General features: G+C 39.9%; 1 protein-coding gene across 1 annotated transcript in view; it reads left to right on the top strand.

The window, feature by feature from the left end:
• The window catches only part of TULP3 (TUB like protein 3), a 65,294-nt gene that overhangs the window by 37,710 nt on the left and 14,702 nt on the right, over window positions 1-12,882 (top strand). Inside the window, exons 2-4 of the mRNA XM_045554579.1 lie at window positions 1,222-1,273; window positions 11,267-11,426; window positions 12,133-12,309. Of these exons, the coding sequence (XP_045410535.1) occupies window positions 1,222-1,273; window positions 11,267-11,426; window positions 12,133-12,309 (389 nt within the window). The remainder of the gene's footprint in view (window positions 1-1,221; window positions 1,274-11,266; window positions 11,427-12,132; window positions 12,310-12,882) is intronic.

Here is a 12,882-nt window from a genome sequence, read left to right as displayed (position 1 = left end):
CAAACTTGGAGAGTAAATTACATGACTTGCCCAGACCTTAAGGCGATCAATGGGCTCTAGTAAGATGCTATACACAGTTTAATTTTCCCTCTCCTAGAATAAGCTCCAAAAAGAAGTAAAATATACTTGATTTTTTAGGTATCATTTGGACTCTAGCAGGAGACCAGAATTAGGGTCTGTTTCTGCTGTTTAACACAACTCTCTAAGTCTCTGTTTCTTCATCTTCAGAGTGTGAAAAATAATGGTACCTAGTTCATAGGGTTGTTTTGAGAAATAAATACTGTAATGTGTATAAAATACTTAGCTGTGTGTTCAGAGCATAATGCATACTCCATACATGGTTTCAAGCAAAAAGAAGGGCGGGTGTGGTGGCTCACGCCTGTAATCCTAGCACTCTGGGAGGCCGAGGTGGGAGAATCACTCGATGTCAGGAGTTCAAAACCAGCCTGAGCAAGAGCGAGACCCCGTCTCTACTAAAAATAGAAAGAAATGATCTGGACAGCTAAAAATATATAGAAAAAATTAGCCGAGCATGGTGGCTCATGCCTGTAGTCCCACCTACTCGGGAGGCTGAGGCAAAAGGATCACTTGAGCCCAGTAGTTGGAGGTTGCTGTGAGCTAGGCTCACGCCACAGCACTCTACCCTGGGCAACAGAGCAAGACTCTGTCTCAAAAAAAAAAAAAAAAGAAATGGCTTCATGCATGGAGTCTGTGCTGTCATCTTTTTCTTATCCTTTGGGTATTTCAGCCCTCTCAGGTCCTCTGTGGAATGAGTTTGTCATTAAGGATAGAGAGTCCTCTCTCAGTCAGTGTGGGCAGGATCTAGAAACTGATACTGTATGTAAGGCAGAATTGATTGGTTCCATGCTGGACGTTGTGGCGAGAGCCTGTAGTCCCAGCTACTTGGAAGGCAGAAGTGGGAAGATCGTCTGAGGCTGGGAGTTCAAGACTAGCCTGGACAACATAGCGAGACCCCATCATTACAAAAAATTTTAAAAACAAAAAATTAGCTGGGCGTGGCAGCACACACCCATAGTCCCAGCACTTGGGAGGCTGAGGCAGGAGGATCCCTTGAGCCCAGGAGTTTGAGGTTGCAGTGTGCTATGATGATGTGACTGCACTCTAGCAAGGGTGATCCAGCAAGACCCTGTCTCAAAAAATAAAATAAAATATAAAGGATTTGCTTTTTACATGTTTTTTTTCTTTATTTTTTTAAAATAGTGCCTTTGAAGATGAGACCATGAGGCTTCGACAGCTGAAACTAGATAATCAGGTGGGTCAAGTCTCCTCTTTTGAAATAGGTGGCCAGCTATGTTGACAGTGAAGCTGGTGGTCTTGGCTCTGAAGGCTTGGCAGGGCCATGGAAAGAAGAGTGGCTGTGGCAAGACCGGAGTGCTTTGAAGATATCAGCAATAAAACTTACCTTGGATTTGTAATCACTGAAAATTCCTTTGTACTTTCATAAGAATTAGAAGAATGTTAACATTGTATTGATGTAGTAATTTGGTTCTCCTACCTTAAATACCTCTCTACACTGTAATTTCATTTAACTGCAAGATTGTTTTCTTATCCTAAAATGCAGGTCTGTGTTTGCTGCTATGCTACTTAACAACCTCCATTGCTATGGAATAATTTTCTTCACAGCCCTAGTCCCAGTTTTTATTAAACATTTTTTTATGTGTGTGGGCAATGGTTTTACTTATGTTCGCTTCCTCCACTAGACTAAGTTCCAGGAGAACAGGAACCAAATGTGTTTTTGGTAACCAGTATATCAGAAGTTTCTGGCATAAGGCTGGGTATATAATAATCCATTAGATATTTGAATGAAGAAAGAAATAAATGAACAGTTTTATATTGTTTCATGGTATGATCATTATGATTAGGCAGCTTAGAACCTATACTCAATATGCTTTCATATTTGCTTTTTTATATGAATGTTTTCTAATGTAGGATCATTAACAGTCAAGATGTCTGTATTCTGTGGGGTACTAAAAGCCTCTAAAGTTTTATCTTCTTTATGTTGCTGGTGGAATTAATGATGGGACTTCTGGCCTAATGAATTACTAGAAAGGTAGAACTATCTTTTCTATTCTATTCTAGACAGAGTGTTGATTTGTTGCCTGGGCTAGAATGAGTGCCATGGTGTCAGCCTAGCTCACAGCAACCTCAAACTCCTGGGCTCATGTGATCCTCCTGCCTCAGCCTCCCAAGTAGCTGGGACTACAGGTGGGAGCCACCACACCCGGCTAATTTTTTGTTTCTATTTTTAGTTGACTGGCTAATTTTTTTTTCTATTTTTAGTAGAGACGGGGTCTCACTCTTGATCAGGCTAGTCTTGAACTCCTGACCTCAAGTGATCCTCCTGCCTTGGTCTCCCAGAGTGCTAGGATTACAGGCGTGAGCCACGGCACCTGGCCTGGAATAATTTAAAAGTAGGAAAGAAACTAATTTGCTATGATCATGGGACAGTTCTGAGATTATATATATATATATATATATATATATGTATATATGTATATGTGTGTGTGTGTGTATATATACATACATATAAATATATATATCCACGCAGACACACAGACACATACATATACATGCACACTTATTCCCCCCAACCGCAAGATCAGCATGGTTGTAATCAGCCCTTTATTTTCTTCATTCCATTGTGTAGCAAACTGTATTTAGGGGGAACTGACCACAAAAATTTACATCTTTGATTTATTTTTATTCATTTTTATTCATAGGCATCCTAATGTTATAAGGCCAAATGGTACATACTTTGCTAACATTAAAAGAAATCTATGGTTCATTTATCAAGTATAAAACATTAGTTTTTGAATTTTGCATATAGATATATTTTCTGAAGTTTTTAAAAGGTAGCCCTGGCCGGGCGTGGTGGCTCACACCTGTAATTCTAGCATGCTAGGAGGCCGAGGTGAGTGGATCTCTCAAGCTTAGGAGTTTGAGTCTAGACTGAGCAAGAGCAAGACCCTGTCTCTACTAAAAATATAAAAATTAGCTGGCATCGTGGTGTGCACCTGTAGTCCCAGCTACTCGGGAGGCTGAGGCAGAAGGATTGCTTGAGCCCAGGAGTTTGAGGTTGCTGTGAGCTAGGCTGATGCCATGGCACTCTACTCAGGGCAATGGAGTGAGACTCTGTCTCCAAAAAAACAAAAAGGTAGCCCCAATATTTTATAATTGTTATTCTTTTCAGTGAGAATACTACATATGGTGTATATGTGGTATAAATGTTGAGACTTTTGTAAGCCTTTTTATAGCACAGATTTTTGAAAAGTATGTTTATGTTTTAAAATTATTTTTGTAGGTTATAAAAGCATATGGTAAGAATTCAAATACTACAAAAAAGATATTTTATGGAAAGTCTCTGTCCCTCTACTTGGCCCGGTTCTTTACCAGAGGCTGCCACTGATTTCCAATGTATCCTCCAGAGATAGTGAATGAATCTAAAGACTTAAAATTTATAGAAATTTTTAAAAATTAAAAAATAATCTTTGGATGTGATGTGTAAATTTTGATGTTAAATAGCATATGAGCACACTTTTAGAGCCCTGAAATGCGACCATGCAGATAAGGAGGAGGCTGTTCAGCATGGGGTAGAGGAACGTCCACAAGTGCAAGCTGCGCATTCCGAGGGTGTGTAACAAGAAAGGCAGAACCACATAATGAATAAAACACTGGGTGGGGAACCAGGAGGCTTTGGTGCCAGTTCCAGTTCTAGCTCTACCATTAATTAGCTGTGTGATTTTAGATAAGTCCCTTAAACTCGATGGGCCTCAGTTATTTCATCTGTAAAGTGAGTTTAGACTGGTTAAAATAATGGAATGTTACAAAGGATCTTAGAGTATCTTAAGTTAGGGAGAATAGAGATGGAGCTATATTGAGGAAAGGGTAGGTTGCAGCTCAGCCTAGGCCTCATAAGCAAGCAGTGTCTTGGTGGGAGCTTCACAGTCCAAAGCACGCCATCCTGCCCGAGGCATACAGTTGCATGCCATCAGTGGTGCCCGCTGACAATGATGCAATAGAGGCCAGAGGGGCTGGGGAAACCCTGCCCCAGGTATATATTAGATCAGACTCTTAGGAATTCTACTATGGGAATGTCCCATTGGTTGAGAGTCACTGATCATGAGCTTTGTAGGAAATAGTTTGCTAAGAGTGACCAAAGTTAGTCTCAAGAGGATTGGTTCACATTAGCCAATCTGCTCAGTGATGACTCTAAACCAGGGAATTAATTTCTCGTGAACTATGTACCAGAATCAGTGGGTCATCACATTCTCAATAGAATAGTCTGTGCAGAGTTTGCAATCAGAAGGTGGCTTGGTGTGTTTGAAATCAGAGCAAGTAGAGTTTGTAAAATGATCTTTACAGTGAACATCATTAATATGTAATGATTTAATTAATTCACCTCTTCTGAAGAGCTACACCCGTCAAAGGAAGGAGACACATGAGTATCTGGCCAGGGCGCTCTCCCTGACTGGGATAGTATTGGAGACACAGGGTAAATCTTGCTCTTTGGCTCTACCTTCCCTATTTCCATATAGAACATTCCCCTTCTCTTAACTCATTCTTTCATCGTCCAGGCCACAGTATTATTGATTAGCTTACAGTTTGCTGTCCATCATGTTTTCCTGATGTTCTTATCTTAGAACTTAATGTTTAAAAACCCTATATTTTCAGATAATTTACACGCGGCTATTTTGTCCTATATCGATTTTGTTTTGTTTTGTTTTTGAGACAGGGTCTTGCTCTGTCTCCCAGGCTGGAGTGCAGTGGCACACTCATAGCTCACTGCAACCTCCAACTCCTGGGCTCAAACAGTCCTCCTGCCTCAGCCTGCCAAGTAGCTGGGAGCCTGCCACCACCGTGCCTGGCTAATTTTTTAAAAATCATTTTTTGTATAGAGACAGGGTCTCACTATGGTGTCCAGGCTGGTCTCAAATTCCTGGCCTCAAGCTATCCGCGCCCCCTCCCCCCACCGCCCGCCGAACCTCCCAAAGTACTAGGATTACAGATATGAGCCACTACACCTGACCTTATATAGATTTTTAAACAGCTTTATTGAGATATAATTCATCATACCATCAATATACACTGAGATAAAGCATAGAAATGATTTTTAAATCTCATATAAATGGAATCACACAATATGTGATCTTTTGCATCTGGCTTCTTTGACTTAGGGTCAGGTTCATCCGTGTTGTAGAATATATCATTACTTTATTCCTTTTTATTGTCGAATAACATAATGGTATATGTATATAACACATTTTGTTTATTCATTCATCAGTTGATGGAATTCGGGTTGTTTCTACTTTTTAACTATTGTAAATAAGGCTGCTCTGAGTATCTGTGTACAAGTTTTTGTGTGGACATGTTATCACTTCTCTTAGGTGTATACCTAGGAGCAGAATTGCTGGGCAATGTAGTAACTCTGTGTTAAACATTTTAAGGAACTGCCAGGCTGTTTTCCAGGAGGCTGAGCCATTTTACATTGCCATCAGCGTTGTATGATGCTTGCTTCCAGTTTTCCCACATTCTTACCAACACTTGCTATTGTCTATCTTTGATTTAGAGCCATTTTAGTGGGTGTGAAGTGATATCTCATTGTAGTTTTGATTTACATTACCATAATAATTAATGATGTTGAACACTTTTTATCTACTTAGTGGCCATTTGTATATCCTCTTTTAAAATTAAAAAACAATTGACACATAATAACTGTATATATTTGTGAGGTATATAGTGATGTTTCAGTACATACAATGTATAGTGACTAGTTCAGGATAATTAGCATACCCATCATCTCAAACATTTATCATTTCTTTGAGTTGGGAACATTTTAAATCATCTTTTCTAGCTATTTTGAAATATACAATAAATTGTTGTTAACTGTAGTCACCCTACTATGCTATTGGACACTAGAACTTATTCTGTTTGTTTATATGCGGTCCATTTTGAGTTAATTTTTGTGTATGCTGTGAGATGGGGTTTTTGCATGTGGACATCCAGTTGTTCCAACACCATTTATTGAAATACTTTACCATTAAGTATATTTTGCTTTTATTTTTATTTTTTAAATTTTAAATTTAATTTTATTTATTTATTTTTTTTGAGACAGACTCTCACTTTGTTGCCTGGGCATGAGGGCAGTGGCATAATCATAGCTCACTGCAACTTAAACTCCTGAACTCAAGCAGTCCTCCTGCCTCAGCCTCCCAAGTAGCTAGGACTATAGGCATGCACCACCATGCTAAGCTAATTTTTCTACTTTTTGTAGAGACAGGGTCTCGCTATGTTTCTCGGACTGGTCTTGATCTCCTGACCTCAGGCAGTCCTCCTGCTTAGGCCTCCCAAAGTGCTAGGATTACAGGCATGGGCCACTGTGCCTGGCCTAATTTGCTTTTTTTTTTTTTTTTTTTTTTTTTTTGAGACAGAGTCTTACTCTTTTTTTTTTTTTTTTTTTTTTGAGACAGCGTTTCACTTTTTTGCCCGGGCTAGAGTGAGTGCCGTGGCGTCAGCCTAGCTCACAGCAACCTCAAACTCCTGGGCTTAAGCGATCCTACTGCCTCAGCCTCCCGAGTAGCTGGGACTACAGGCATGTGCCACTATGCCTGGCTAATTTTTGCTATATATATTTTAGTTGGCCAGATAATTTCTTTCTATTTTTTTAGTAGAGACGGGGTCTCGCTCTTGCTCAGGCTGGTCTCAAACTCCTGACCTTGAGCGATCCACCCGCCTCGGCCTCCCAGAATGCTAGGATTACAGGCGTGAGCCACCGCGCCCGGCCCAGAGTCTTACTCTGTTGCCCGGGCTAGAGTGCCATGGCGTTAGCCTAGCTCACAGGAACCTCAAACTCCTGGGCTAAAGCAATCCTCCTGCCTCAGCCTCCCGAGTAGCTGGGACTACAGACACGTGCCACCAAGCCTGATTAACTTTATTTTTATATATATATATATATATTTTTTTTTTTTTAGTTGTCCATATAACTTCTTTTTATTTTTAGTAGAGACGGGGGTCTCGCTCTTGCTCAGGCTGGTCTTGAACTCCTGACCTCGAGCGATCCTCCCGCCTCGGCCTCCCAGAGTGCTAGGATTACAGGCGTGAGCCACCGCGCCCGGCCTGCTTTTATTTTTACTGGTTTCACTAGGACATTCTTATTTTCAGGGTATGTGGGCACCTTAGCTGGCTACAAAACATAAATATGTTCTGATTCTTGCTGTGATATTACAGATGGATATACATTAGGTAGCGAACACTTATGCCGTCTGGTGGAAAATGGATTCAAGTACAACATAGTCCCTTTGGGTTTCTCGTCTATTTGTATATATCCTTCTAAGAGAGGTCATCAGTACCCTGAAATGATATTTTAAGAAGTCTAATTTAAAACTTTTAGTCTTATCTTCCTATGATCTCACTTTGTGTACAGGGAGATTAGATATTTTTAGCCAAACCAATAGACCCCAAGCGACCAGCCTGATCTTGCTAGCTGTACTCTGGTTAGTCTGTTCCAGGAGGGTCAGGATGGATGTAGCATTAGCCCATCACCTCTGGGGTGATTCCTTCTCTTAGAAAATGGAGAATCAGGTCAAGCTGTCATTAATTTGAGGCTTGCTTGAGCTTTATTATTTAATGGACAAAGTTCTTTGGTGGAAATTTCCCCCTATCTAATTTCCTTTATTTCTTCATTTTTTATTTTGACATCACTATTCATTCAATATTTTGCCCCTCGGCAATAGTAAAACACACCACCAGATTCTTGAGAAGGTAGATTTTGAGTTATTGTTTAATTTCCAAGGGAATTGGGTTTTTTATCAACCTAAGTATCCATCAAGGAATTGGGAAATTTAAAGGGGGTTAAATTTTAGTTTATGTGACCAGCCTGAAGAGACAGTAAATATGAAGTAAGGAAAACATGAGAAACTGCCACATCTTACCTGTGTGGCCACAGCCTCAAATTAATGATAGCTACTTTTCTGATTCTCAATTCTCCAAGAAAAGGAATCACCCTAGAGGTGATGGGCTAAAGCTACATTATGACCCTCTTAGAGTAGGCTGCCTGACCACAGAGTACAGTCCTGAAGGCTACAGGTTTCAGTTTCATGTAGGACCGCACAGTCAGCTTTGGCTGTCTTCCTCGTAGTAAGGAGTCCTTTGCTTATGTAGCCTTATTTAAAGCACTCTTAGCTTTTCAGGGAGGTAAAAATATAAATGAAATATGAATTGACATTGTTACATTCAAACCTAATTATCACTTCTCTTCTCCCCCACCCAAACTGTGACAGTTTTCACCAACGTGGCAGCTTGTGCCTAGGTCGATATTTTATGATTTTTTCTTACAAACTTGAACAGTGATAGGGTATATTCAGTGTTGTAATGTAGTAGCTGTTTTCCTGAAGTTTACAGTTTGAGTCTACAGTTGTTTTTCTTGTCGTTGGTCTAAATGAGTTTGATGGGCGTCGAGGCTGACAGAGAGGCTTCCCCAGATACCTTGGCAGAATCACCATGGGTTGTCAGTGAACTGGATGTAACCAGGTCCTTTGGCACAAACTCACACTAGTTAAACTCACACCAGTAAATTATAAGACCAGGACACCAAGTTATTAATTTACAATGGGAACTCTACTCTTTCAGTATGTATTCATCTCTATTGTTCATGATATTCTTTTCCTGGGAATATGATATTGACAAAGTTAAACTGAAAATTAGAAGGCTGATTGGTAAGCAAAGAATCAGAGGAATTGAAATTAGGTAGTACCAAGGCTTATTTCATGAGAGCTGTTAAGCAGCCTTATATGGTTTCCTGTCCTCAAAGAAAGTAAGCTCACCCTACAGTGAGTAGAATACTCCTGTCTACCAGATTCAGTATTTCTCTTTGTTGGACAGACTGGATAAACTCTGTCAAATTCTAGCTCTTTGGCCTCCCTCCTCTAGACTACAAGCAGAATATTCGTTTTCTATAGAACATTTTTTCCTTATATATGTTAATAAAATGGATTAGGCTATAGCTTGTGTTTTGTTCATTTCACGGTTATGAGACTATATATGAGAGACACTAAATAGTGGTGGCCACGTAGATAAAATATGGCAGTTTCTCCTGTTTTCTGTACTTCAGATTTACAGAAAACATGAGAAATAACCTCTCATCAGGCGGGTTATTTCTCGTCCATTGTACAAGACCTCAGAGTTGCTAGAAGAATCTTAACAGCAAATTCTATGGGGAGGAACTTATAGCCTCCTATGTATTTAATGTTCCTGGCACATTTAAGTCCTGTACATCCTAATTCATGAAATCTCAAAATATTCTCAAATTATTAAATTTCTTACTCTAACATCTATTCATTCTTTTTTTTTAACATGGGATAAAAGTCAATGAAATAACATCTATTTATTCTTGATGCTATAGTCCATGATGGCACATTGTCTTAACTCCCCAGTTTTTTCTCTATATATACAGGTTAAGTAAAAAAAAAAAATGGCTTTATTTCTTCTTCATCTTTTGAATTTATCTGCATGCTTTCATCAGCCCAGTTCAGGAAAAACTTAACTTCCTTTCCTATTTTTCCCCCCACCTGGCCACCACTCCTTCCTTTCCTAAGGATAGTCTTACCCCTTGGAGTGGCTCTTCTTTCTAGAGGTACTTTTCTAAAAGCAGAATCAATGAAGAAAAATAAATAGGTGGCTTTTTCCCTGAAAAACAGGAGTAAGTAGGTTATAATACCTTTGCTTTTTAATCATGGCTTTATTTTTTAGCTTGGGGCTTGGAATTTTTCTTATTCAGAGATATTCCAGATTCATAATTATTTCTGTGTTAGAAGCTCTTATTTGCCAAAGTTTCAAAGTATATGTGCTAGTACTTTCCTTTTCATTTCACTGGACCTTTTCTCATATAATCTCTCATGCTTTCTTCCTGACTTTTTTTGCTGTAATATTCTGTATTTTGCTTTAGTCCACAGAGTTGATTGCTTTCAGTTTGTTATGTTTCAACTGACATTTTTTTTCTTCTCACCCTTGGCCCAAATTTGTTTGATTTCTAATTATGTAAGATGAGCAAGAAGGCAAAACTTAGGCTGGGTGCGGTGGCTCACACCTGTAATCCTAGCACTTTGGGAGGCTGAGGCAGGAGGATCCCTTGAGCTCAGGAGTTCAAGACCAGCCTGAGCAAGAGCGAGACTCTGTCTCTATTAAAAATAGAAAAAAAAAATTAGCCGGGTGTGGTGGTGTGCCCTTGTAGTCCCAGCTACTTGGAAGGCTGAGACAGGAGGATCACTTGAGCCCAGGAGTTTGAGGTTGCAGTGAGCTAGGCCAACACCATGATACTCTAGCCTAGGCAACAGAGCGAGATTCTGTCTCAAAAAAAAAAAGAAGAAGAAGAAGAAGGAGAAGAACAAGGTAAAACTTATTGCTCTTTGGCTGATTAGAACATGCAAGTAATTGGGGTTCAGAGGATAATAAAATTTTTTTCTTCCAATTACAAAAGTTAGATAGATAGCACTCTGGGAGGCCGAAGTAGGAGGATCACTTGAACTCAGGAGTTCAAGACCAGCTGAGCAAGACCAAGACCCCATCTCTACTAAAAATAAAAAAAATAAAATAAAAAAGTTGGAAAACTTGGAAAATAAAGAAAACTAGAAAAAGGAAATAATTGTTTGTAGTCTGCCACCCAAAGAAGTCACCATTGCTGTGGTCCTCCATCTTTTCCCTTATGCATATGTGTTTATATGTTTTGAACTGGTGGTCATGCTTTGATAATAATATGATATTGATAATTACCATATATTTTCAATAGGCTTGAATCAGCTTGGCTAGAAATGCATTGTGTGATTTTAATTAGATCTTTATATGTGTTCGATAAACATTTGTTAAGTGAAATGAATGAATCCTTGGTACTTTCTTTGCCTCAGTTTTCCCATTTCCTTCTTTCTTTTTTTTTTTAAACTAGAGGAATTAATGCTCTCTCAATTTTGGAGGCCAGAGTCAAAATCAAGATGTTAGCAGGGTTGTTTCTTTCTGAAGGATCAGAGGGAGAGTTGGCCCCTTGCCTCTCCCCTGGTGGTCTCTGATCATCTTGTCACTGTAGTCCCTGTCTCCATCTTTATATGGTAATCTTCCCTCAGTTTTCCCATTTCTTAAGTGGGAAAAAATTAATTTATAGGAGTTTTTGTGAGGATCAGTGAAAAACTAGTTATAAATATTCAAAGTGGCCAGGTCTTGGTATAACTCTCCTGGCTATAATATCACATTTCTTTCGCAGAGAGCACTGCTGGAGAAGAAGCAAAGAAAAAAGCGCCTTGACCCACTCATGGTACAGCCAAATCCAGAAGCCAGGCTATGTCGGTCAAAGCCCAGAGGCAGTGAGGAGCATACTCCTTTAGTGGAACCTCATACTCCTCACAGTGACGTCATCTTACATGGTGTGTATTAAGGCAGCATTACTTCCGGCTGGGCTACAATTTTCACAGAACCTAGAAGAAGGCAGGAAGGTTCTCAGATGGACCAAAGGGACAACATTAGCATCGTTACTGAGTACCTTTGTATAATCACATTCTGGGTCTTTGAGTGGAATAAAAGCAATGGTCTAATCAGTGGAATATGCAATAAAGTTCATGTCTACCCTAGAACTGTTGTTTTTACGTGCCAAATGAATTAGTCTGAATGGCCTATTTGAGGAGCTTACAGTTTTGATTGTTAACATCTTGCCAGAGGTGAACCATGAAGGCAGGAGTCGGAAGAGAGCGCCCATTCTTCCGATAGCTGGCTCAAAGGATTATCTGAGATGGCAATGGGGAGGAGGTAGAATAGGATTAAGAGCCTTTAAGTCAAGTCCCCTGAGCTCTTGACTTGGACTGGATCTGTGTTGTGGAGGGCCTACTTTTTGTTTTCTTGACCTCATTCTTAAATTTCTAAAGCACAGCATCAGGTACATGTTACTTCAGTAAGGGAGCATCTAATAAAATGAACACCAGTCCTGGAGTACTCACTTAACAAGTGTTCCTGTGGGTGTTAAGGAAGGAGGAGAGATGAAATGATTTGGTGGTTCCTAGTTCTGATCACATGCACCAAAACCACCCAGCTAAATAGTGGATAACACTTCCCTCTTTTTTTTCTTTTGGCCCCTAGGCATTGATGGTCCAGCTGCCTTCCTGAAGCCAGATGCTCAAGATTTAGAAACCAAACTTCATGTTCTTTCGGTAGGCTCTTCTGCTACAGAAGAAGATACTGAAAGCAGTGTTGATGGGGAAAGCACCTTGGATACTGCTTCCAAGCCAGGTCTTCAGGAGATTCTCCAGAAACATGGTGAGGATGGGTAATAATTTGAAGGCAATTTGTCTTCCTAATCATTTGTAATCTTTTCCTTTACTTTCTTCCATTGTGGTTAACAATCTAGGTGACTCAGAATTGCTCATAAGGGCTGGGTACAGTAGTTCACACCTGTGATGCCAGCATTTTGGGAGGTCGGGGTGGGAGGATTGCTTGAGTCCAGGAGTTTGAGGCCAGTCTGGGCAACACAGCAAGATCCCATCTCTACAAAAAATTAAAAAAATTAGCCAGGCATGGTGGTGTGTGCCTGTAGTCATAGCTACTCTTAGCTACTTGGGAGGCTGAGGTAGGAGGATTGCTTGAGCCCAAGAGTTCGAGGTTGCAGTGAGCTATGATCAGGCCACTGCACTCCAGCCTGGGCTACAGAATGAGATCCTGTCTCTGTAAAAACAAAAAATCCCCCCCCCCAAAAGTAGTAGTTATACTATTGCCTGAGAAAAATAAGATAATTAAATCAAACATAAAATATTATCTGCTGTGTGTGACTATTTCTCACTTTTTGACCATTTATTTTCAGTTTCCACCTTCTTTTGACAAAGTTAATACCAC

This window comes from Lemur catta, chromosome 6, assembly GCF_020740605.2.
Source record: "Lemur catta isolate mLemCat1 chromosome 6, mLemCat1.pri, whole genome shotgun sequence".
NCBI classification, from domain to species: Eukaryota; Metazoa; Chordata; class Mammalia; order Primates; family Lemuridae; genus Lemur; species Lemur catta.
Note: the sequence above shows the minus strand (reverse complement) of the source record. Positions and strands in the feature narration are given on the sequence as shown.